At 33.0% G+C, this 26,294-nt stretch overlaps 3 protein-coding genes and 1 pseudogene across 5 annotated transcripts; 2 read left to right on the top strand and 2 right to left on the bottom strand.

The window, feature by feature from the left end:
• Window positions 1–1,236: 1,236 nt before the first annotated feature.
• On the bottom strand, window positions 1,237–9,306 carry LOC140976505 (uncharacterized). Of its 3 annotated transcripts, none has more exons than XM_073440718.1 (16): window positions 9,182–9,306; window positions 7,686–7,922; window positions 7,472–7,600; window positions 7,173–7,380; window positions 6,318–6,464; window positions 5,688–5,762; window positions 5,342–5,413; window positions 4,830–4,901; window positions 4,678–4,749; window positions 4,403–4,474; window positions 4,163–4,234; window positions 3,401–3,472; window positions 3,157–3,300; window positions 2,355–2,426; window positions 1,840–1,986; window positions 1,237–1,756 (listed from the first exon to the last, which is right to left on the bottom strand). In XM_073440718.1, exons 2-16 carry the CDS (start codon window positions 7,884–7,886, stop codon window positions 1,572–1,574), a joined length of 1,740 nt encoding a protein of 579 aa, XP_073296819.1. In that variant the 5' UTR covers window positions 7,887–7,922; window positions 9,182–9,306; the 3' UTR covers window positions 1,237–1,571. The 3 variants fall into 3 exon arrangements, with proteins under 3 accessions (XP_073296819.1, XP_073296817.1, XP_073296820.1); XM_073440716.1 differs by having other exon boundaries at window positions 9,054–9,221; XM_073440719.1 differs by lacking the exons at window positions 1,237–1,756; window positions 1,840–1,986 and adding an exon at window positions 2,172–2,291 and having other exon boundaries at window positions 2,330–2,426; window positions 9,054–9,222.
• An 883-nt stretch (window positions 9,307–10,189) lies between these two features.
• Window positions 10,190–12,073, bottom strand: LOC140976504 (probable WRKY transcription factor 40). Its single transcript, XM_073440715.1, has 5 exons — window positions 11,785–12,073; window positions 11,606–11,665; window positions 11,126–11,425; window positions 10,782–10,898; window positions 10,190–10,682 (listed from the first exon to the last, which is right to left on the bottom strand). Exons 1-5 carry the CDS (start codon window positions 11,863–11,865, stop codon window positions 10,326–10,328), a joined length of 915 nt encoding a protein of 304 aa, XP_073296816.1. The 5' UTR covers window positions 11,866–12,073; the 3' UTR covers window positions 10,190–10,325.
• Window positions 12,074–21,809: 9,736 nt separating this feature from the next.
• LOC140977470 (metal transporter Nramp1-like) lies at window positions 21,810–24,751 on the top strand. The gene is given in 11 exon segments (XM_073442209.1): window positions 21,810–21,818; window positions 22,306–22,426; window positions 22,503–22,543; window positions 22,694–22,772; window positions 22,846–22,950; window positions 23,262–23,372; window positions 23,534–23,661; window positions 23,663–23,733; window positions 23,817–23,886; window positions 24,250–24,407; window positions 24,493–24,751. Coding segments are annotated over 11 exon segments (1,038 nt in total). The 3' UTR covers window positions 24,638–24,751.
• LOC140977469 (metal transporter Nramp1-like) lies at window positions 24,748–25,404 on the top strand (annotated as a pseudogene).
• Window positions 25,405–26,294: the final 890 nt, after the last annotated feature.

The raw sequence follows: 26,294 nt of genomic DNA, 5'->3' as shown, positions 1-26,294 counted from the left end.
TAGTTTAACGAGCCGAGCCCGAGCCTGATACTGTTCGGCTCGGCTCGGCTCATTTACATTCCTATAGATGATACAAATTCATCTTCAAAATCACAATTGAGACCTTGAGATGATGATGAGACACAATCATTATAGGCTCCGTGTGGTACGTGTGATGAGATAAGTAAATGATTAGTAATTAGAGTGATTAAAATATGAGAGATATGGATAAATAGTATGGTGGGATAAATAACATGGTGTTTGGTATGATTTTAAAATGATTGATTATTTTGTAAATTTTATTGCAATGATCAAAATGCTCCAAGTGTTAGTTAAATATATATTCTTAAAATAATTGGATAGATAATTAAATATTTATAATTATAATTTACATTTATTAAAATTAATTTAAATATATTTATTAAAAATAAATTTGTAAATATGCATTTACTTTAATAATTAAAATAGCAATAGTATTTTGAATATTAATGTTAAATAAAGTTTAGAAATAATTACAATATTATTGTTTGTTTAAAATAATTATAAATATTCTTAAAATAATTTGATAGATAATTAAATATTTATAATTATAATTTATATTTATTAAAATTAATTTAAATATATTTGAAAATATTACTGTAATCATTAAACAAAATAAATTAGAATTTAATAAATATTTATTTTCATAAAAAAATTAATTAATAAGATTAGAAATTTATAAAAATTTAATTTAAAATAGATTTGTATTACAATTTATTTTCTTTAAAATGATTAAAAATATATGAAATTAATTTATAAAAAAAAATATAATAAAAATTTAAATATTATATTAATTATTAAATTTTCATTAATTTTAATTTTCATATTATATTGATGAAAACAATTCAAGAATATTATGGTTAATATACAATCTTATCATTATCACTATTCAAAAATTATACATTATCACATCTTTGAGGAATGATATTTAATCACACAAATAACATAAATAGTGAAAGCTTTCAATCATAACCAAGAGCATCCATGTTAAATTAAAAACGAACCAAACATGATATAAGAGAATGATTATTTAATAATCATTCCCATATCATGGCTACCAAACATAGCCATAGTTAAGTGAAATTACTTAATCTTTGACCATATATGTAAATTTTAAGCAAATTCCAAGTTAAGATAAAAGATCTCATGGGAAGAATACACATTACAAAATTGATTTTGGTAAATCTAATTTATCGAAATTTAATCTCAGCATACTCATTGACCAATCCAAGAACAAATAATTACATAACAAATCATTAGATAATCCACAGGTACACAACCAACATTTATTTACAGATTTTGTGGAGTCGACACAATTTTCCCACAGCTCCACAAGGAAAATGCGTTCAGATCCATGCCAAAGGAAGTTCTTATATACATTTCTTTCATAATCACGAAGGAGAGGTATGAAGTAGTACTTCACATGTGGCATGGAGGGATGATCATTATCTACACATACATAATTCTTGTTTTTATATGTACAACTTTTTGAGATGGATTGCTTTGTTCCAGAAAGCATGTAGATACAGTGGTGGCGGGTGTTTGTTCAGGCGCTATTCGGGCCTAAAACTCACCAGATTCGGGAGATCCACAGACTGAAGCTTCTGTATATCGTTGGCAGTCACTTTGCAAGACTCCAACGTCAATGATTTCAAGTTTTTAAGTGACTTCAGATGCTTCAGACCAGCTGATGTTACACGAGAATTCGAGACGTTCAAAGAAACTAGTTGTGTGAGTCCTGCGTTTACAAGTACAATTTACAGTGTAAGTAACAGGGGACCATAAAGAGCATGAAATATTTATATGGGTTTAACTAACTACCGGATATTGATTCCAAGCTCTTGTCCGTCAAATGGTGGTTTTGGGATAGATTCAAAAGCACGAGGGACGTAAGATCCTTGATATTCTTCACACCGACATCAGTTAAACCACCACCGCAAATTTCAAGAGACCGCAGGTTCTTGAAATCTGAAGGACAAAACAATACAAGCGGTCAGGAGTGTGATATCACACGACAAAAAGACAAATATTAGACTCATGCCTGTAAAAGATGTAACCCTCATCTACTTCAAGTTTGGTTCGCCCCCCAAAACAATAATCCACAGAAGGAGACATGAAGAAAACGAAGAACAATTTACACTTGTTAAAAAAAATTTGCCAATTTTTTTGAATAGTCAATTTGTTGGAGACTTGACTTCAAATTTCCAATAGCATATTTGCAATGGGAAATTGTCAAGAACCATTAACATTGTCTATTGAGCTGGGGTGGGGTTGGGGGAGTGGAAGAAGGCACAGTTAAGCTAATACGAGTCAAATGACTTCAAATAGTAGCATACATCGCAAATAACTAGTTCCAGAATCAGAAATCCGTGCTCCAAATAGATCCAGATGAGTCAATCCAGTCAAATCTGCAAAATAAATAGACCCCGTGTTTTTAAATTTACATAAAAGGAATTATTTGTCTACTTTTACCAAATGTATCCATTTCAAGAAGAGATGCAAAAACATGAAGGATGGCTGCCTTTGTTGCTGATACCAAGTCTCTTAACGTGAAAGATAAGACAAACTACAGAGATATAGAACTTCAGCAAGCCATTAACATCATCAGCATCTCACTCAACTATCAGCAGAAACCAAAAAAAATGTGAAAAAAGACTAAAAAATGTCTATTAGAGTTCATAAGCATAATGGTTTAATTCAGCAGACAGAATTGCCGCCCTTGATTTTTAGAGTGGAATCACTTGATTGCCATTATAAAATAAGATATTTAATAGCATGTGATCCACAATGATTTCCTAGAAATTACACCGCAAATAGTAAACAACAGCCAGTACATCTGGTCATGTATTTGGTGCTAGGAGAACATGAAAATTTGCCATTGTCCACTTTCAAGCCTCTGACAAACACAAGAAGAAACGGGAAAAAAACCATAAACTAAGTTGCCAGGCGATTAGTAACATACAAGGATAAAATTAAATTAAGGATATGAAAGAAATTTGCTTAAATAATGAGCTCAGAAATTTAATTATCACGATTTGGAAACAAACTTCAACGTTTTCTTCCTGTCATACCCGCTGGTGGGACACTAAGGTATATGCTGTCAACACTAGATTATGCAGCAGTTTCAAAATTGCTTACTTGTAAGAGCAGCAAGGCCAGTATCGGTGATTTGACGAACATCCAAATTGAGGGATTTGAGTGATGACAGGCCAGACAACTTTCTCAAACCACCATCAGTAACACCAGTGAAGGAAAGATTCAAACTCTCAAGATTAATTAAACCTGAAACAGTGATACTAATACTGAATGAATTTCGAGCAATACCAATGTATGCATATAGTATCATAAAAAATATACTTGCAACACAAGGATTGCATCTCACCAGAAAGATGACGTATTCCACTGCTTCCAACTTCAGTATCAGACAACTCCAGACATTTAAGATGTGATAGGCCTACAAATCATTCACCGGAAAAAAAAAAGTCGGCAAGAGAAAGAAACTGGTTTCCTTCTTCTCTGGCTTTCTTCCCCTCATATCTAACTTTGACTGCTGTCCCCCAACCCATCACCCCTCAAGGAAAAGTAACAATAAAAAAAGGAAACTGTACAACACAGGAAGTTAAAAATAAAAGTCTTTCTCACATATGTTCCCCTAATTATATTGCCCCACCATTCAGGATGCAAATTAAGTATTTTCTTTCTTTCTTTTCTTAAAAAGAGCGGCGGAAACAAATTACCTTGTCTTTAGGTAGACTAAAACTATTTCTGAATAAAGCAAACAATGCAGTAACGAGTGTGCAAGGAGATGATAGGTCAGGAGGTGCTGGACCTCCTGGTGGCAGATGGCCATATGGGGTGGGGCGGAGGGGTCGGATTGAGACTGCTTAGGGGTAGCCAGAGGGTTTCTGGTTGGGTAGTTGGGATGGAGATTCCAAATGAAGTCTCAAATTCAGGAATGAAGATTCCAAATGAAGTCTTAAATTCAGAGTTCCTCTCATTATCCTTCGCTGACACCAGGATTCAAATGCCGTCTTAAATTTAGAGGATGTTATTTTTATGAACCATAATAAAAATTGGGATACGACAGAAAGAGCAAAGAATGACACATCATATTTTGATACCCAAACATCAAAAACAGACTAACCTGCAAGATGAACCATCCCTTCATCCTTGATACTGCAAGAATCCAGGTTTAGGCTTTCCAAATTTTTTAAACCTGTATCACGAAAATTCTGCATGAGTAACAGTTACTTATAATTCAAAATAATTCAATTCCTAGCAAGCATAACCTCAGTACTGTTGCAAAAACATGATCAAGTATAAGCTGATATCGTTGGAGGAGAAAAATTCAACACCATTTTATCACATATGAGAATAAATTTACCTTTTAGGTGTACCAAAATAGCACCAGAGATATCATTGAATCCCAAATTCAAAACTTTCAAAGATCTCAGCTCTGTATGAAGCACAGAACAGGCGAAGACGTTACTTCACATTGAAAAATGAGAATAATGATGCTTAGAAAGCAGGAGTATCATTCATGATGCTCCTGTGTGGATGCATTCATTCATGATGCTCCACACAGGATTATCACTCATATGCTTAGAAAGCAGCTATTATTTTAGCTTCACGATAGAAGTATCTTGAGATGGAACTCACCTGAAAATTTATCACAACCGTCGTCAGTCAAATTACATCTGCTGAGATTCAAAAATAATAAGGCACCGAGAGCTGCAGAAACACAAAAATCATTTAATATACGTGGAACAGCATACTGACAAGTATGATTAGAAAACAAACACGATACATACCTGTAAGTGACTCCAGACACCGAGCCGTGACAGGACAGCCCTCCATATTTAAAAGAGCAAGCTTCTTCAATGCTGCAATACAAATATTTGGTTTCAAAAAATTCAATTATTCAAATAAACTATAGTTATCAGAAACTTGAAATGGAGAATTCTTTGGTACACAGTTAAATGGTTTCTTATCATTGCACTACGGTATTAATAAAACAAAAGAATAACAATATTAATAACTTCATCAACATTTCTCAATCACATAAAAGTATCGTTTGAATACAGACAAATCACAGCCTTCCTTTCACTTTTGAGTAAACAATCTCTCAGAAAATGACTGCTTATAATAATAAAATTTCGGCACTACAACTGGATTTCAATACAACCACGGGTCCATAAACAGGTCATTACACAGGTAACATGAATTTTATGTTGAATCACACTGCAAGAGCCTCCCAAAGGAAAAGTAGAGCTCCAATGGGTCAAATTGCATCAATCATTTTGTTTTACTCAAAGCATTTTACCTCTTAGAAATGAGATACCGTTATCTGTAACCTTACTCGATGCAATTTGCAATGACTTCAAGTTTGTATGCCCTGCAAAATAGATAGATAAATTTTCTCTAAACAAGAACACATGTTTCTTCTTCATGCTCAACCAAATTCCATTCTATTTAATGCATTTCTGACTGGTCTCAAGTCAGTGACCGTAATGAGGTAATAATGATCGCATCAAAACACAAGATGAAAGCATATTCTCTTAAGCTAACCACAAGTTAAAAAAAATAATGTGTCTCTCTCTCAAATATTCAAGTATTTTTCTTCATCATTTCCTAAATTGAAGAGTACATAAAGATTAAAAGAGAGCTACCTGAGAGAGCCTTCATATCTGAGTCAGTGATGCAATTGCAACAATTGACATTCAGAGATTCAAGCTTCACAAGTTCTGCCAATGCGAACATGATATATCAAATAATGAAAAGTAAATTGAATCCTAAATACTGACGAGAATTTTTAAGTATGGCATTCAGAAGGCAAACTCGTTGAGTGCAAATACACTGATAACCATGACCAAGTTTTAGTGTCAATATCTCCAAAGAATTTAGGTGACCTATTAAACAAAGAATTACTTTAAAAGAGTTAATATCAAAGTAGTACTTAGTTCTTTGCTTCTTTTCGCTTTTTGTCTCTCATTCACCTTTCACACACCCAAACCAAGAAGAAATTTACAACACATAGTACTTGATAGTGCAACTGTAGAATTATATATTTGCGTTTTGAGTCTTATAAAATAATCACTCGCAAAATCTTGACCAAATTTAGAATGATAAACTTTCCTTTCTTTCTTTAGATATAAATATCGTCTTTCTAAATTAAACTTCAATGATACACAACATTGAAAAAAGTATTGCAAAGTTCCAGGTGGCACTACATTCAGATAATGAATTACACACAGGAAAATAATTCCACAACTCATAAAGAGTTCACAGAAATCACAAACCTTTCAAATGAACTAACCCTTCGTTGATTTTCGGACATCTCTCCAGGTCCAACTTTACAAGATTGACTAAGCCAGAGAGAAAACTCATCCCTTGAGCAGTGATTGAGTTGTTTCTTTTAAAACTCAAAGAATTCAGGTTTGAAAGACCTATTAAATAACAATAAGATACATCAGATAATCGGATATTTACACTTGTTCTGCTGTTCTCCACCAGAGAGTTATCTCCTGCCCTCACTACTAGAGGGGAAATTACCAACATTTGATAAACTAAAAATATTGACCTTTGCTCAGAGGTCAAAATTTCACTATATAAAACTGCATCAGTCGCAGAAAATTAAAGAACAGCAGCTCATGAATGGGATTGCAAGATGAATTGTTCTCCACATCGAATAAAAAGGCTAGAAAGACTGCTTCCATCAGCAACATGGGAAAGGAGAGAATAACAAATGGCAATAAATAATTATATACTTCTTTATCCATCGTTCGATCTTTGTCATTAAATAAAGTCATTCTCTTCACAAACAATAGAACCTTTCCCAAGTTATCTTCAAGGTCGGGTGAAGAAAAAAAATTATGAATATGTTGAACTGTTTTTTAATCTTCAAAGAGGATCTTCTTAGGATATGGCAGAGGTAATGCTAAATTTATCATCAGAACAAATTATTTGGGTTAAGATTGAAATTTAAACACAACTACTACAACTACCAGAGGAACAGTAAATACGTTAACAAGATATCATCAACCAACTAATGGCCTAACAAATAAAGAAGTTTTCTTGTAGGATAACAATATCGGAGGAGCATAGGGAGGGTCTTATAAATGAGGAACCTTCGTCTAGGAGGAGAGAAAAGTTACCACTTATCTGTTCCAGGCCCAAGTCTGAAATCTGGTCGCAATAATTACAAGTCAAGGCTTCAAGATTTCTGCATTCTTTGAGACAAGCTAATCCAGAATCAGTGATATCTGAACCAGATAGATCCACAGACAGTAAAGAAGAATTCTGTGAAGAAATGACATCCATCCAACTGTCATTAAGACCTGGATATACTCCTAAATTGATATCCTGCAATTAACAGAAACACGTGTCAAAAGTATCAACCTCTTAGCATCCAGGTAAATTTTAACGCCACCCGTTACAAAGTTTTAAGTTTAACCTGAAGAGCACAATCTCGAAAAGCTTCGAGTAAAGTATCAGTTAGGCATTGAGAACAGATCAACTCATCAAAAATCTGTTGACTAATGTCCCTCGGCAGCATAGAGAAGTTGTTATACTTGCTTATGTCCTTCAATGAAACATAAATCCTTAACCGCAGCTAAATATGTATGCTTCTACTTTGAAACCAATAACTATTAGAAAAGAAAACATACTTCTCGAATCTTATATATACACAAATTCATAAGCGAGGGACAGCTTCGTTTCCCCTGGCTGATATCCATGGTTGATGCTCTAGAAAAAGAGTATCCAAGCCATTTTGAGCTCCCACTTTTACTATATCTTCCACAAGCTCCTCTGTGTGAGCTATCCTCATTGACCTGTTGGTCTCGCTTCCTGGAACAAGCTCCCCCCATTCAATGCTATATTCTGATTTATTCACATCAGAGTCGCTGCAGACAAGAAGGAATGTCCATTGATAACCAGTGTCAGGGTTACACGTGCAACATCAATCATTATTATGCCCTTGACTTCTATATCTAAATTTATCCAAGATTGCCTTGCCCAGCCCCCAGCTATGCCTTCACTTTGTATTTTTTGCAAAAAGAACTCTTTTCACTAATGCACCAACCCAAACATTAAAGCTGCTTATGCTTTAAAGGGAAAAAAAACTGAAAAACTTGTGGTTTTTGCATGCCAGCTGGCCCAAGCCTTCATGCACTTGAACTCAAGCTTTACTCCATTGCTTTATAAATCATAACAAGAATTATCAGCCACAGTTATAATGCTTCCAACAGCAGAAGATAGGACATGTTATTTATAAGCAAAGAAAACAAAATCGTACATAGAAGACATTAGCCGAAACATCTTTGCCACATATTCATAAAACTTACACTTCGGAATACCAAGTTTTAAAATAAGCAAAAGAATTCATCTTGCTTCTAAAGATAATCCATAACGAGCACACAAGATTACAGACGTGACAAAAATGATGAAAAAATTAGGATACAAACAAAAGACAAATACTTTGCCAAAAATCCATCGACACAAAAGCAGGGATTACAACTTTGTTATCACCATGTCACGATTAAACTATGGCCTTGGGCTCCAGGAAACTGTACGTCCTTAATCAAAGTCATTCTTAACAATTACTGCTACTTAAGCCTTATCCCAGACAACTCGAATAGGAGACGTAAAACTAAAACGTACCTTAAAATCAACTTATTCTAACATTTCTTTAATTAAACCAATACTCCTTAAGACGGCACACAGGTTTACTTTCACCAAAAAACTCAATTCCAAAAGCCCACGAAACAACTCCGATTACCAGAAAAACAAAACCGAAAGTACTCATCTTTGACAGAAACCCATACGATTCAGCTTTAAGATCATATATTAAGTCAAGCTAAACAGGTATAACAAACAACCCACTTCATCTCCCTCGATGATCAAACATTTCCATCACTCAAATTCTTTAATTTAAAATCAACAAACGATAAGCACCGCCGTAAAACCCAGAGTTCATTTTCTCGAATACCACCAAGAAAAAAAAAAACCCAACCAAAAGAAAGAAAAAAGATAACCTTTATTCTTCCTAAAAAGAGATAACATCTGAAAATTCTGCGATCATCGGAGACAGAATCGGTCAACAAACTACGCTAGCACATATCGAAAACGCATAAATTTTAGAGAGAGAGAATAAAAAGTGTACGTGGGTTGAGTTGCAGGCTTGCAGCTAAAGAAGAAGATAGGAGGCGTATATGGAGTGAAGATTTTTCGCTTCGGTGGCTGCTTCCGAGGTAGAATCCGAAGCTAGTGATGATCGCCACGTGGTGGGAAAGAGAATCCGAGTGTCCACTTGGAGGGTTATAATTAATAATTAATAAATTATTGAGTGCGGTTCGGTTTTATCCATTTGTTAGTCTGGTGGGTCCACTTTTAGTGGAAGATTTTATTCGCAGTTTTCCAATTTTATTATTATTATATTTGAATGTCCAATTGATTATTGGTGGGTTTAGTGGGCTTAATTAATTTTAATTTCTAATTACGATCAACTTTAACTATCTCTCCAATACATAAAATTGATTGTCACGTTTGATTTGGAAAGAATTCATAATTATCATGGTGATGGAAGAATGGGCTATTGAATATGTGGAATTATTAGGGATGTTAACACTTGGAATTAAGCCTATATATAGGAGTCATTTTTTACAATTTGCATACACTACATTTTCTTGGCTACCACTGGTTTGCTGGCTGAAAGGCTCTAGCTACCACTATTTGTTTTCATATATACTTGGACTCTTGCTCATAAACATAAAATGCACAAAATGTCCACTGAACTGTTGTACCAGCTTGCAAGTGATCTTGAGACATTGCCCATAGAATGTCCCTTTTGTCGAAAAGTCGGCCACGAGTTGTGACATGGTTATCTGCGGTATCTAATAGCACTGATGTAAAACCACAACGAAATCGGAATTAGAACCTTGAGAAACTCCAACTGAACCATCTTCAAATGGTTTGAGGTCGGCTCCACCCTCCATTGTAACCAGATTTTGGATTATGAATAAGAGAGTGGACTTGTGCTTACACTGCAATTGTTCTTTTTATCTAGGTTACTGTATTATTCGACCAATTTTATTTAGTCACTTTTTGCATTACTTAATGTTAGGTGCTTCAAGATTTACGGTAAGCATCAATAAATATAGCAAGTATGAAGTATTAAATAAGACAAGAATATGAATTTTCAATCTTGAATGCACAAGAATCTTGAAAATAACCTCCCATTGTTTTCATCTAAGTAGTGAAGCAACAAAAAACAAGCCACATGCCTCATTGTATACCTCGTAACCATTTTATAAATGCTCATTTTGTAAAAGAAAATTTCTTGTACTGGCAGCTGCCAAAGCTGCTATAAAACTGGGGTCCTTGGTTAAAGTTGAAACCATTTGTTCAACAAGGAAATGTTGAAGTTCTGGTTCATCTTTCTTGCCTCTTGCATTTCTCGTTTCTTCATGGCCCGGTTCAGGTGTTGTTAAATCAAGAGTTATAGTCGGTGCAGACGAATGCGGAGACGTTGAATATGGTGAAGTGCCGGGTGTCAAGTTCCTGTTGGACCCAGAACTCGTCTCTGCTTTCAAAGGCGGAGGATGGTTGTGCTCACCTTCATAAGTCGCCACTACAATTGATTGATCTTCTATACTCCTTTGCACCTGAAAGAAAAACAAAACATCAGAAAAGACTTGGTATTCTAGTTTATAGGTTCTCACTTGATTAGTGGATGAGTTAGGCCTTAAATCTTGAATTATTACCTTCTTTTTGACAGGACAACTTGGAGCAAAAGAACACTTGAAGTAAGCTCTTGGACAAGGGTTATCCCTGGTCACCTTCTGTCCATATTTTCTCCATTGATACCCATCCTTAACAATCTACAGTTCAAGTAAATGGTCTTTCAATCGAGGAACAAAGACAATAAAATTTTATGGAATAAGTGGATTTAAACAATGAATCCCATGACCCTTAAGGCGTTAGAAAGAGGCCAACAATGGTCTTATAAGTTAATGCCCGTCGTAATGCGGAGTTTCCTATCGATTGGTACCGGGTCAAGACATCCCGAAATTATCCACAGAAACTAAGAGTATTCATGACAACTTACAAGGCTTGTATCAGATGCTTCAGTTTTCGTGTGGATATGCGAAATCTTCGTTTTGATTTGTTCTTCCCTTGGTTTCTTGGATGAATCTTCATCACTAGAGCTACTTTCTGAAAGCCCAATATTGTTGTTATTGATGCTGCTTTCAGCTTTTCTCTTCTTTGGTCCTCCAGGAGTCTTGCTTGTATGCTCCATTAATTGGTTCCTCAATTCTGTGTAGTTCTCACACACCGCTGTCAGCATATCCGTCAACTTCTTGTTTTCAGCACTCACTCGCTTTAGTTCTTCTATCAAAGCCCCTCTCTGCAGACGGCAAAAAAAATCTGGCTCATTAAATAAACCCCACAAAATATCCAGCTCAAGTGATAATTTAAAGGGTCGATTCTCAAGTAAAAATCTCGGTTTCTTGGAAGAGCAGCTTCAATCTCAATAGATATGACCCGATTAGGCTGCATATTAATTCGAACCCAATATAATACTAACCTCTTCGTTCACTGTTAAGTTTTCTCCCAACTCAATGAAATCGCCTCCCACTTCTGGTTTCTGCACAAACAAAAATGTTTACAAACACCACCTTCAGTGAGACTCTACGCTGTAATTTGGATAAAATATATACATATAAATCTCCTCATTTTCCGTCCAAACCGGATCCATAAACATACCCACATGGGAACTTCATCCAGGAATCCGAAAGGTTTGATATTAAGATCCAACGAAGTGTCCAACAGACTTGTGAATTCCATAACTCCTTGTGCAACAATCTCTCTTTCTCCCCCTCTTCAATTATAAAAAAAAACTCCAAATTTGCTTATATTTCTTTGTGTTTTCTGCGTGTATATGCAAAGTTGTAGCTAGCAGCAATACATCGACCAAGGAAGAGTAGATATAAAGAGAAGCTTATATAGAACACACACGGAGAGGCACACATAGTAGGAAGGTGGGGAGGAAGATGCAGAAGAAAACGAGCATGAGTTGTAAACTGGAATCTAGAAGACTAAAAGCCGTGTGTGGGCAAGAAAAGTCAAACTTATGTCACAAACCATCAAATAGAAAATTGGAATGTGAAAGAAATGTTTAAGAATTAGTATGGACTTTTATTTTTGTTGATACATGATTTCTTGTTATCTTTTATGGGAGAAATTCTCCTTTTTAAATTTGAAAATTTGATGTCAGATAAATCATAAATGATCGACTTTTTGATTTTAACACGTCGAACAAAGACTCGAAATCGATTTGAGTATCATGAAAAAGACAAAAACTTGTGTGAGACGGTCTCACCGGTCGTATTTTGTGAGACGGATCTCTTATTTGGGTCATCATGAAAAATATTACTTTTTATGCTAAGAGTATTACTTTTTATTGTGAATATCGGTAGGATTGATCCGTCTCACAGATAAAGATTCGTGAGACCATGTCACAAGAGACCTACTCTCAAAAAAATTGTTAGTATCTACTATTATAGTAGTTAAAAGAGTTAAATTATATATTCAGTAAATTTGATCTCTAAAAGACGCAGATTAATTTAGATTACTCATTTTTCATGATACTTTTATTTTTTTATTATATTTTATATTAAAAATTTAAAATATTTATGAATATTATATTTTAAATTATTGTTGTGATTATTATTATTATTATAGAAATTAAAAAGGTGGATAAGATATTCAAAACTTGGGTAATGAAATTCTTTGCTAAGGTCAAAGTCAAGCCGACCTTAACCTTAGGTGGAAGACGAAGAGAGCGTACGTAATCTTCGCTATCACGTTGACCAATCTCTCTAGACGAAAAGAGTGTGAGGTTTTATGTAATTGTTAAATGAAATAATTTGATTATAACTTTTCCATTTAATTGTATGAAATAACATATAAAAATATGTTATTGAGGTAAAAATGAGATAATTTAGAAATATTTTGTGTGAAATTTTTTTAGATAAAGGAATACATTTATGCAATTTAACATTATAATTAAATGATATTTTTTTGTATGATTAATTATAGAAAAATCTTACACAAATCAAATATAAAAACTTATAATTTCAATATAACTTCTAGTATGATTAAAGGCAAAAACTTGTGTGAGACGGTCTCACGGGTCGTATTTGTGAGACGGATCTCTTATTTGGGTCATCCATGAAAAAGTATTACTTTTTATGCTAAGAATATTAGTTTTTATTGTGAATATGGATAGGGTTGACCCGTCTCACAGATTAAGATCCGTGAGACGGTCTCACATGAGACTCACTCATGATTAAAAAGTCATGAGACAATCTCACAGATATTTATTCATGAGAATGACCAGCCTTACTCATATTTACAATAAAAAATATTAATTTTGGCATAAAAATTAATATTTTTTCATGAGTGATCTAAATATAATATTTGTATCACAAAATTGATCGTGAAATAATTTCATATGGTTTTTTTGTATAAAAAGTAATCTTCCATTAAATTTAAGAATAAAGAGTAATNTATCTATGCTGACAAAATAAAATGGACGGTGTGGCATTAGTACGTTATACGTTTGAAAATTGCATTTACTTATATTGCAAATGTCATTAATTACTCCAAAACATGGCATTAATTAAATTATATTGTTGAAATTTTATGTGTGTCGATCATCACATGGCCGACATCGTGTGAACTGTTATTGTTGTCGTAGATCTCTTGTGAGACGGTCTCACGAATATTTATTCATGTGAGAAGAGTCAACCTTACTCATATTTATAATAAAAAGTAATATTTTTCATTGGTGAATCAAATAGAATATTCGTCTCACAAAATTGAACAGTGAAACCGTCTCATATTAGTTTTTGTGTATTGATTTATCACATCTTTTAAATGAAATTTTGGTCGTACTAGTGTATTTCTTAAAAGGCAAAAACTTGTGTAAGACAGTCTCTCGAGTCGTATTTTGTAAGACGGATCTCTTATTTGGGTCATACATGAAAAAATATTAATTTTTATACTAAGAGTGTTATTTTTTCTTGTGAATATCGGTAGGATTGACCCGTCTCACAGATAAAGATTCATGAGACCGTCTCACAAGAGACATACTCTTCTTAAAAACATTGAATCTAAAATATTTTAAAATAATCGATCCTTAATTTTTTTTAATAAATCAAACTTAATTTCTTGACGATGTCCAATCTATCACTTATAACGGGACTTTAAATATAAAACATAAAATTAAGGCTTGTCGTTAGAACTATTCGATACATTTTGTCACATCATCTTGGAAACCCACGAAACGGATTTGGATCATCTGTTGTGACTGAAAATACAGTACATGATGCTGTGCACTTTTTACACGAGATGATCGGTTGATCATCTGATGTACCTCAAACAGTGTCAGACGAAACGAGATGATCAGCTGATCATCTCGTGTAAAAAGAGCACAGCACCAGGTGGTGTGTTTTCAGTCACGACAGAAGATCCAAATCCCCCACAAAACTCCGATTAACATGTCCTCTAATAATTCTTATTACATTAATAATTCATCACATTTTAATAAAAATTTATTACATCATTTTTTTGATTATTCAAAAACTACAATCTCATCAATTTACAAGAGAAAAACACGAAAAAATCACAAAATCGTACTCGACTTTCACTCATTTTACCTTTCTCTTCTCACTCTATCATATCATGCTCTGCTTGACTTGAACATTCGAGTGGTCACACCGCGAGAAATCAAGACGCCCCCTATCAAATATGTTTATATTTTAGGAAATTATCGGCACATGGATTGGGTAGCTGGATCGGACAATTTTTGGAGAGTATCAATCATGATAATCAATTATTTCAATTTGGCACACAATTTTGTCGCATAATTGTCAATCTCTAGTTTTTAACAAACGCCTTATTTTGCACATGCTACAAAAATGAAACAAAAGGTTTTCATTGATCTACAAGTTATTTATGCTGTGAATTTCATCCTGTGGGAACCCTTTCCTTTTTCGATAATTTATTAAAACGTCAAGAACTCGGAAATTAAATGAGAAGTCGATCGACTTCTTGATTTAAGTAGATTCGGCTAAGAGTGTTATGAGAGAGTTTCTAACAAGCACTTCTTTGATTATAATTGAGTGGAAGTGTTTTATAGCGTTGGTAAAAATCAGCTTCTGTTTCAACTTTTATAACTTTTAAACAAAAGTTAGAAGATAGATTGAGATGTTTTCTTCTACTTTATTTTCTTGTTAATAGTTTAAAGTTACAATTTGATATTTGAATCCTTACAAAATTTATAATATTACACAATTACTTTCAACTTTTATAAATATTTTTAGAGATTTTTTTAAAAATGTTAAATATTATTTATATATGAGTTTTAAAGAGTTTCGATTGGAATTCATAAAATTCAAAATCATATTTTATTACAAACATTTTATATTTTAAAAAATCATTTTTTATAATTTAAATTTTCATATTTATTTATACATATTTTGTGTATTTATACAAATTTTTCATTATTTTTTTTTATTTTTTATTAAATCTTACATAAATCGTTAAGCATTTATGCTATAAAAAGATAAAATAATTTTGATACAAAATATTCAAAATTTAATAATTATTATATAAATACATTGTTTATGGTGTGAGTACCAAAATTTAGATAATTTTAAAAGATAAATGTTATGTAAACTAATAGTATTGTTGTAATTTTACAAAAAAATAAGCTTGAAATCAAATTTTCTCCAAACACTCAAATTTAGCTTGTATTTACTTTATGATTTTATTTCGACACTCACTATTTTTGTTTTTCATTTACTTTCAAAAAAATCTCTATAAAAATCATTTTAAAATAAATAAAAAAAATCTCAAACACTCCTCAAATAGAATTTACTTTATGTCATTTTCACTAACATATTTTTTTATTCACTAACATATAATTAGGTCATAGAAAAAGTTGGATTGATTAAGTTAATCTCATGTAAAGCCAAGAACATCTCCCTATATTAACTTTTTTTTTTCAAATTATTTTAATTTAAATAGGATTATTTTATTATATGTTACCGGCAACTCGAAATTCCTGTTCAAATATTTACACCAACTAGCTAGACCCGCTTGCTCGAGTAGCTTTTACCTAACATGAAAGATAAATATGATGTTTGAGCTGTTATTCGGTTTAAAATATTTGAGTTGTATTGTTAGCACTAATTACAAGTTTTGATAAAACGACAAGCGTTCGATCTTACAGTTGGTATCAAAGTCAATCTTAAAAGTTCGATTTTCATTGATTGCAAGGAGTTCAATTATTGAGAGAAATAGTTGAAGTATAATAATTGTCTATACTGATAGAGCAATCGAAAAGTGGTGCTTGAGCATGTTTAAAAAATTTGAGTTGCATCTTCACCATCAGCTATAGTTTTTGGTAAAACGACAAACATCGGACCTTGAACTATCAGCTATAGTTTTTGGTAAAACGACAAACATCGACCTTGAATGTTTTATACAATATTATTTATATATACATATAGTATGTGAGAAGTTGGTATGATGGATGGAATTATTAGATTTCAAGGTACTTGTAGGATTCAATGGGATGTGCCATTATGAGTCAATAGAATAGACGTAGTTTAAACATGAGAAACACGGGGAACTAAGTACACAACTTTGACACGGATTTCCTTATTTTGTTTCCTTGCATTTACTTTCTACTGAAATATTCCCCTTTAAGTCTTTTCAAAAACAAAAATCTTCCACTTGGCTATACCCAACCACCACTGTGAAACATAATTCAAGATTGAGAATAGTTTTGTTTTTAAGAAAACGATCCTTCTATGATTTTCCTCCCAAATTTTTCGAGAGTATCTTCTACTCACAGTTTGATGTAAACGACAAAACTGATGAATCCAAATTCAGTCCTGGACAAGTTATTGGTTCCAAATTCAAAGTTCAAACAAGCCAAAACCGACGAACAATGCAATAAAAATATAGGCTTTGAACTCAAAAGACAAAAGATTCAATGTGGTTGTAGTTAAGGACATAATATATCAACCTTTTAGACAACGGTGCATAATCTTGATAAGATCAAATATGATCATTATGAGAGACTGATATAAAAGAGAGAAAGTCCGAAGAAGAAGAGTGATTGAGAACTCAAGAATTATTTACCTATATTATCTAAGAATGCTTCAAAGTTTTGTAATCACCATGGATTCTCAAGACTCTCAAGTAGAGAAGCATCCATTCATATGTTTGTTAGAGTAGATGGCCAACGAGTCAATTTGTGGGTTGTGCTTTATTGAATCTTATATAAAAAAGAATTTTTACTTTAATAATATTTTACAGTTCTATCCAGTTACGGAATTTACTTTATCTATATACTTATTTAATCTGTATAGATAAAGTCCTTGAATATACTATAGGTATCACAAGGTCTACATCATAAAACTTATTAGGAAATGTACCGTATATTCTAAATATGTTACTAGTCGATTCAGCTGTCTAAAATAAGGATAAATGTCACTTGAGCTTGAGACTAGCTTCTGTGATGTAAATGTTATATTTTATTGGTAAGGGTATAAAGATGTCCATTCATACATATGAGTGATCGTTTGATAATGCATTGAACAATCCTCCATCGGACTATCTAAATGGTTATTGCTTATCGAGTGGAATAGTCCGCGATTATGGTTGTACATCATTAGTTCTTTGACCCGGGATAACGTAGAGGCTCTACGTACTAGCATACATTTTGATCCGTTTACCGACTCCATTGAGCATCATAAGGTGGCGAGATGAAGATATCTTATGTGATCTGATGAGTTAATAATGCAAAGAGTATCTACCCAGAGCAAAACATGTGCTTCAAGAAAAAGTGTTCTCCTAGTTGTATATACGATGTCACTATTATTACTTAAATATAGATCACGTCATTATCAAATTCATTTGCAACTCTTGATATACCAATAGTTGCAGATTCGATTTGAATATATGAGTTGAAGGGACCGTACTATAAACCAACCATAACTTAATATCGTTCTTGTATGCACTATCAGTGATACCTAGAGGATCATGAGGCGATGCTACTAGACGCTCTTACCATGATCCGATAGGTGTAATCAGACTTGAGTTCTGACATTCTCGATCAAACTATTGATGAAAAGAATGATGCTAATTAGGGTAATCCCAAATAAGATTAATCCAGAATAAGAATAAATGTTATTCCGAATCACATAGAGTTGTGAACTCATGGCTAGCTTTATCTCTGAACCATCGAGGGTCACAAAAGTATTAGATTATTTGTTTTCATTGAGATAGTCAAGTTTAATGTGTTGAATTTGACAAATGTAGTTTGATGGAAATCAAACAGATTGTTTATAATGAGTTTATAAGTGGATTCCATGTATTGAAAGTTGTGGAACTTAGCTTAACTGTTAATTAAGTAAAGAGAGTGAAACTGATTGTTTTAGTGAAGAAGTTCACAAAATTGACAGCTGCAAAAAATGGATCAGTGGAAATTTTGATCTTCAAAATTTTCAATTTTCATTATATGAACAAGATTTGTACCATCGGTACATCGACGCTGTCTGATCTTTGATCGAGGTTATAATGAGTTCATAATTATTTATTTAATAAATTTAGAATTTACTAATTAAATAATGTTAGTAATAACGATTAGTTTATGTACATGATTCTCATATAATATTTTAGAGCGGTCTAGAATTGATAAATTAATTGACTAACAATTAATTAAGAAAATTTATAAATATTTTATTGACGATCATATGAAATAATACAAATTTTAACACACAGATTTTGGCAGAAAAAATTTTGTCCACCGTTTCTCCTCAAAAATTCGGCTACCCCATTTTCACAAGGAAAATTCCAGCCACATCGTCGCCGGATTTATGGAATTCAGGTCATCTAGTCTCGACGTAAAGTTCGTTTAGATCTTTAGTGTGATCTAAGAGAGGAATCTAGTCTCCGATCGTGGACTTGATTAGACGATCAAAGTAGGAAGATCCATTCATAGATATTTACAAGAATGACTAACTTTGCTAATCCTTTGTGTGAAACATTAAATACACAAAGGTAAACAGATCTAAACATCCTAAGAATGTTTTAAATTATACGACGTCCGAAAAATATTTTGAATATCAAAACTAAAATTTTTAAACTTCTGATGTTCCTCTGGATGTGAGAAAATGGTGCACCAACAATGCTCACACTCCACCGCCTTATCAACTCAAGTAAGGAGTATCTCACAGCATCAGAGCACGACCTAATTTCCAAATCAGATCAGGGATCAATATGCTCATTGTGCAGCAATTTCATGAAGAATGATAGTAGAAGTTAGAGCGATAATTATGCTTGTCGTTTGATTGACCGACTTATGGTTTGTCGTCCTAAGTAATTGAGTGTATGCTAGGAGTCTCAGTTGAGAGTATGACAACGACTGAGATATATTTGTACAACAAGTTTGTATAAATAAAAGTTTTGTTGTCGATTCTTTGGGGCAACATAAGAAAGAGAGAGGTAAAGAGATTTGGTCATGAAACTTCTAGAAACAAATTTTTGTGTTTATTTATCTATTTTTACACAATCAGTTTTGTACAACACATATTTATCGGTTCACATGTTTTGTTATCAGTTTAACCAAAATAATCATTGTATCAATTCATATTATTTCCGCATTTCATACAAAATTACTCGACTGGTCAATTTAGATCAAAAATAATTTCATCTATTGTTAACAAAACCCTGAAACACTTCTAAGATGTCTTATATCAATCTAACAAAATAATTGCTCCAAAATTTTGCAATGAATAATGATCTTACATTTCCACTGTAATTCGGAATACGTTTATTATACGCCGAGATCTTATTTTTTTAATCTTTCCAAATAATTTAAATATTTCCAATCATTACAATACTTTAAAATTTTATTTTGGATACATATAATACTTTCAATTTAATAATTGAGAAACAAAAAAAATTCGTAAAAGCACATTTTTTTTGAAAATATATTGTATTTAATTCGAATTTTCAACCACATTTCAGATAAAATTTTTAAAATAATAAATTGTAAATTAATCATAGCATGTACACTATTAATTTGCATCATAGCAAACAAGAAATTCACTTGATTAACATGATTTACATAATTCAAATGGAATCTAATATATAAATGATAAATAAATCCACTCGTTGTTTATCAGAGGTGTTCGAGTTGATGAAGTACGTGAGCGTTTGATCAATTGTCAACATTTTGATTCCTCCTACCAACACCTTCTCGGACGAGTCTGTCAAACATGACTTGCTCATGATGATTTATCTTATTAATGTTGTTTACATACTATTGCATTAGTCCTAAATTTTACTTTGACGCACATAAAAAATACATACATATACACAATAAGCATAAAAATAAAGAAAATTATCGAGTTTTTTTCCCACTAAACTTCCCTTAAAAATATCGAAAATACGTATATTTTTCTGTGAAAATTAAATAGACATCTTAGACTTTAACTTTTTATAAAAGTTGCATCAACATCCCTGCACCAACTGAAAATATGAGGAGTTTGAATTATTTTGATTATATCTCTTAGACCAATGTTCAAAATTACCAGTAGACAAAACTGTTAGCAAGAAAACTCAATTTTCTACGAGTCATATTCCAAGCCGGCTATACTAGTTTAGAGTTTATCTATGTTAACTGAACGATGTAAGATCGAGATGGATAACACGGATACAACAACCGGCACTATTTGGTTAATATATACAACGTCTGAACTAGTCTAGCCAGTCTGAAATAACACTAGTAGAAAATTGAGTTTTTTCTAATTGTTTTGTACGTTGGTCATTTTAATGAATGATACATGAGATATTATCAAAATTCACAAGTTAGTCAGATTTTCAGGCGCTACAAGGAGTGTTCACGAGTCTATTTAATTTTCACATAAAAACATATATATTTTCAATATTTCACATTACTTTTATGGAAAAAAACTCGCCAAGTAACTGAAAATGTGGTTAGATTTACTACTAAAATAAGAAAAGTTCACCCAATTATAAAATGGAAGTTGGAAGCTTGTGGGCACGATTTTGTGGGATCAAACGCATCATTTTGGTGGATGATCAAATCTCATTCCGAATCAAAATTTCACATTTCACTATTTAGATTTTGTTTAGAGCAACATAATTTATTGAAGCAGCAAAGGTCAAAGTGACAGTGTTCAGAGCTTGAACCGTACGCAGGGAAAATATTTTCTGGGGACGAAATGTGAGCACCTACGCTTCTTTTCATCAAAATCTTATCGTTTATTCAATAACCATTTGTTTCTTTTGTTCATTGTTATCTGCCGACGAATCAAAGCTGCTATTTTTCGCCATTTTCTTGGATCTGCGCTTGCCACTTTATCTGTTTACTACAACATGCACAGTTTAATGAAACAATGATATGAACACGGTTTAATGATTCCGTATGTTACGTATAATGTTGAATGCTGTGGAGTTTTGATGTAATTTTATACGTGTTCTAATGAATTCATACATTTCTCTGTTTCTTGAATCAGCAAGTTTAGGAGAAAATGGCGGCGGCGGCAGAAAAGCTTTATTTGGGAATTTGGAGTTATGGTGTGTTCAAATTTTTTCAAGCCAAAATGGTTTCATTTGAATTGATTAATTGGTGTTGTGTGGAGTATATCTTTTTATACCATCAATACAAGCGCACACCAGTTGATATGGCTAAGGTGTGATTGAAGGTGTTTTCGAGCTAAAATAGAAAAAAAATTACAAACATCTTCTGGTTATTACATAAAGCAGGTTGGTTCCATACTTCACAGATTGAATCATCCAATGCATAAAATTGTTGTACATGGGTTCGATATGTAATGATGTGTGCATAAAAATGTATGTGGTTTCTACATGGATTTCATGTGGAACTCATATACATATCCAATGGTAAATGCTAAGCGACATTTGGAGTTTTTCTTCCAACATAGCCATAGTAAACTGAGATAAAGCGAGACATTTTCCTTTGTCCATTCTTGATTGTCACCTACTCACCTAATCATGAGTTGCAAATGTGACAATTTGACAATCTACATTTTTTAAATTTACTAATAACGAGATCGGGAGTGGTTTTTAGATCCCATGCCTAGATCGTACGTAAAACATTTTAGCATATAAATTTAGGACACAAGATTATACATTGGGTATTTACAATGATAATGTCAGTTGATTTGTGTTACTTGTTTTGGCTGTTCAATTTTTCGGCAGGAACACAGCTGGAGGAACTTGTTTGCTCATATGGGTCCTGGCTTTCTTGTTCCCATTGCTTATATCGATCCCGGAAATTGTAAGCTCCCTGAACTTTTTAGTAATAGCCAAGTATTTTCTGTGGTTGACAAATATTTTACGTCGTTTTCAAACAGTTCAGACCGATTTGCAGTCCGGAGCGCAATACAAGTGTGGGGTGAGTATATTAAGTTTCCACTTTCATGGGTTATTTTCTCTTTGTTGACAGCAGACAGGCTTTATTTTATTTTTACTTCAAGTATTTTCTTGATTTCCTATATGTACCATTTTGTGATCCACCGTCGGTATCTTTTTCCTTATCTTAAAGTTGCTCTGGATCATATTGTTGGCTTCGTGTGCTGCTCTTATCATTCAATCCTTGGCTGCAAACCTAGGAGTTGTTCCAGGTTAGTTATTTCTCGAAATGATCCTTGTTTCTGTCTATTTTGCTTAGTGGTTACTGTACGAATTGCTCTGCATGGAAGTATTTAGCTGAACACTGTCGAAAAGCATATTCAAGGGTTTCAAATTTCATTTTGTGGATTCTTGCCGAAATAGCCACAGTTGCATGTAACAGACCTGAAGGTTGTTAGGGTTCGCCACTTGAAAATGAGCATACTCTGTTCCCATCTGCCATCGGGTCTCTTGGAAGTCTTTTGAAAACTTATCAATGTCCATGCACATTTGGTCTTAATTTCAACATTAAAATTTGATTACTTGAAGATCATCTGGTTCAAAATTGATTCAATTACAGCAGTCACTCAGCAAAAAATGCATTTGAATGTCATAATTTATTAATGCCACGGAAATATATTATTTTCCTTCAACAAATTCCTTTTACCTCTGCCGCCCTTCCAAATATCATACCTGATTTTTCTAATCTTTCTTCATCCCAGTGATTGGAACAGCATTTGCTCTGATCATGCTCTTCAAGATACCACTGTGGTGTGGTGTACTTATCACGGGACTCAGTACACTGGTCCTTTTATCACTGCAGCAATATGGGGGTATTTACATGTCCCTTCATAACATAAGTCAACTCTCTCTATATGATATTGCTAAAGTAATCGAATTGGAAACTATTTGTCCCATGTCGTAAGAAAAGTGTGATTGTACTCGATTCAGATATTGCTATAAATTGTATGCATTGTCTAGAGGGTTTTGAAAGCGTGGAAAACTTTTCAGGTCAAAAAACTTGAAATCTTGATTGCTTTCCTGGTCTTTATGATTGCTGCCTGTTTCTTTGCGGAGCTTGGATATGCAAAGCCCAAAGCATTGGAAGTTTTGAACGGCTTATTTTTTTCCTCAACTAAGGGAAAGTGGAGCCACTAAATTGGCTATTTCACTCCTAGGTGCTATGCTTATGCCGTAAGTTTAACTGCTTTCTTCAACATCTGGTTAAGTTCATTTATAATCATCTGTCATCTATGAGCTTACTTAAACTTGCTTAGGCACGATCTTTTCCTCCACTCTGCGTTGGTGCTTTCGAGAAAAATCCCACGGTCTGTCAATGGTATCAAGGTAATATTTCTATCTGAAGCGGCTTTTAAAATAACTTCTAGTTTCTTTAGTCGATTCCACTCAAATTGTATCAAAATTCCCCTTGTTCTTATATCTGGCAAGTGCTGATATAATGAATCTTATAGAGAACTTAACTGATCTCTTCGCCTGCATTCTTTTTTGCCGTGTACAGCTGACTTTAAATTCTCTTTGAGCAATCTCCTGATAGTTCTCCTGATTAATAACTATCAATAAGTCTATAATTTTGCTCATTTATAGGTGATTCTATTTTCTAGATTCAAATATCTTTAATACAATTTTTTTCTAATTGTCTTGATGTTGTGTTGTTATGATTAACAATTTCTTCAACATGCTAAGGCAAAGGAAGGCTTATCTTATTTAATAGGAAGTGGATTTGCTTTAATAGTTGCCTTCCTCATCAATGTATCAATTATATCTGTAAGTGGGTCTGTTTGCAATTCGTCAAGCATTAACCCGAAAGATATTGAGAGCAGCAAAGACTTGGACTTGAATGAAGCTTCTATGTTTTATTGAGAGTATGTTACCAAAATAGCATCGTGAAATATTCTTTATCATTGAATTCAAATGTTTCGAGACTGTAAATTATTTCATTTTGTAGAATGTTTTGGGCAGTAGGAGTTCCAAGCTTTTTGTGATTGCTTTGCCTGCATCAGATCAGAGTTATACCATAACTGGAACTAATGTTGGAAAATATGTTATGCAGGTTTTTCTACCAAGACATTATTTATGATCGTTTAATGTATTTTCTCTGGTTTTAAAGCGCTTCTTGATACGGTGATACTTGATTTGTTTAATTAGTATATTTACATAATCAAACTGAATGACTGAGCTTACCTAACCAAAGAAGCTATATTGGCGCATTCTACTGTGGTTTGCTATCTAGTGCTTACAATCATCTTGTTAGAACAGGGATTTCTTGATTTACGCCAACCAATTAGCTTAAGTGCATGTTTAAAATACAAAAACTGAAAACTAATTAGAACATCTATATCCTTTTGAAACATCCGCCGCTAACGCTTTTCGTCAACAACTTGGGTAATCGGCTCCCTTATAAAGGGCAGTTTCTCTTCGTGATAGATGGTCGAAAGTTGGTAGTTTCTCTTTGTGATAGCCGGTCGAACATTGTAGGCACCGTATTTTGTGGAATACTGTGATTCTCAGCCATGCTTGTGTATTTGGCTGGTATCATCTACTAAGACTTGAGGAAAAATAAGGAGGGCACTAACCTTCTGGCTATAACTGCTTTGGAAAATCCCGAGTAGGCCGATGCTTTAGGCAATGCATCGGTGTATTGCCTGCCTAGATAAGACATAATTGATATGCTATTGCCTCAAAGGAGAAGTGCTTCGGATGTGGAATGAAATTTATGTTTCTTGCATTACATTACTTAGCCGTTCTTGTTTTATCTTTTTCGTACATTAACTAAATTTTTGCCGCACATAAAAAAATTCATTTTTTGTCCGCAAAAAAACTAGATTTTTTAATGTATAAAGTATTTTTCGATGTACACTGGGTAAATCCAATGAAAATATCGGTAGGGGAATCGAAAGTTATATATTCTTTCTTCCACTAAGATTATGGTAATTTATAATGGCATTAGGCATATGAAAATAATACTGAACATTTGCATGGATAAAGATGACATAATTTCTAGAAGAGATAAGATTTGGAGCTTTTTGGAACCTCACTTGACGAATCATTTGATAATTCCCGACGAATCTTTTTGGATTAGAAAACGAGAACGAAAAACAAAGAAAGNTTTAGTTTTTAATAGCCAAATTAAAAGAAACGGCTAACACTAAATTCGGACATGGCATGAAGGATCCCTTGGCCTGATGGGGAGGTACTTCCAAGATTTTCACTTTCAGAAAAGTTGGATTCTATTTCAATTTATGTGGGTTTGTCTACTTTATTAATAGCTTGTTTGTAGTTACTTTTAATTGATTAGTTGACGGTATCATTCGATTATTTGTGATGAGTTGTACTTTGTGGAACCATGACGGATATATATGTACGTAAACAAATATAAGAAATCTTAAATTCATATCTTATTTATTTACGCATTAGTTATACAAAATATAATTGATTTCAAAAAATTTTATTATTAGATGAAATTGAAATCATTCAAAATTAACATGAAACATAATAAAAACATGCAAGAAGATAACTAAGCGAGAGCAATTTCTAAAAACGAACGTTTATACAATCTTGATAAAATATTGTACAAAAACTCAAACTGATTTTAAAGCTAAAATAAACAAAAAATTGAAAAAATAAAAGAACATTGTTTCTATAATATCAAATATCTAGCCAGGTTTGGGTTTCACTTTCATAAAACCAACCTGATTATAAACTAAGTCGGGTTAATCATCAAAATAAAGCAAAAT

Source organism: Primulina huaijiensis, chromosome 5, assembly GCF_012295235.1.
Source record: "Primulina huaijiensis isolate GDHJ02 chromosome 5, ASM1229523v2, whole genome shotgun sequence".
Taxonomy (NCBI): Eukaryota; Viridiplantae; Streptophyta; class Magnoliopsida; order Lamiales; family Gesneriaceae; genus Primulina; species Primulina huaijiensis.
This window is presented reverse-complemented; position numbering and strand designations above follow the sequence as displayed.

Coding starts and splice junctions, on each gene's coding strand:
- LOC140976504 (XM_073440715.1), bottom strand. CDS start 11,865: ATGGAATTCACAAGTCTGTTGGACACTTCGTTGGATCTTAATATCAAA. Junction 11,666..11,784: donor TGGATGAAGTTCCCATGTGG/GTATGTTTATGG, acceptor TTGTTTGTGCAG/AAACCAGAAGTGGGAGGCGA. Junction 11,426..11,605: donor ACTTAACAGTGAACGAAGAG/GTTAGTATTATA, acceptor TGCCGTCTGCAG/AGAGGGGCTTTGATAGAAGA.
- LOC140976505 (XM_073440718.1), bottom strand. CDS start 7,886: ATGGGGGGAGCTTGTTCCAGGAAGCGAGACCAACAGGTCAATGAGGAT. Junction 5,414..5,687: donor AGATATGAAGGCTCTCTCAG/GTAGCTCTCTTT, acceptor TCTATTTTGCAG/GGCATACAAACTTGAAGTCA. Junction 4,750..4,829: donor GTGTCTGGAGTCACTTACAG/GTATGTATCGTG, acceptor GTGTTTCTGCAG/CTCTCGGTGCCTTATTATTT.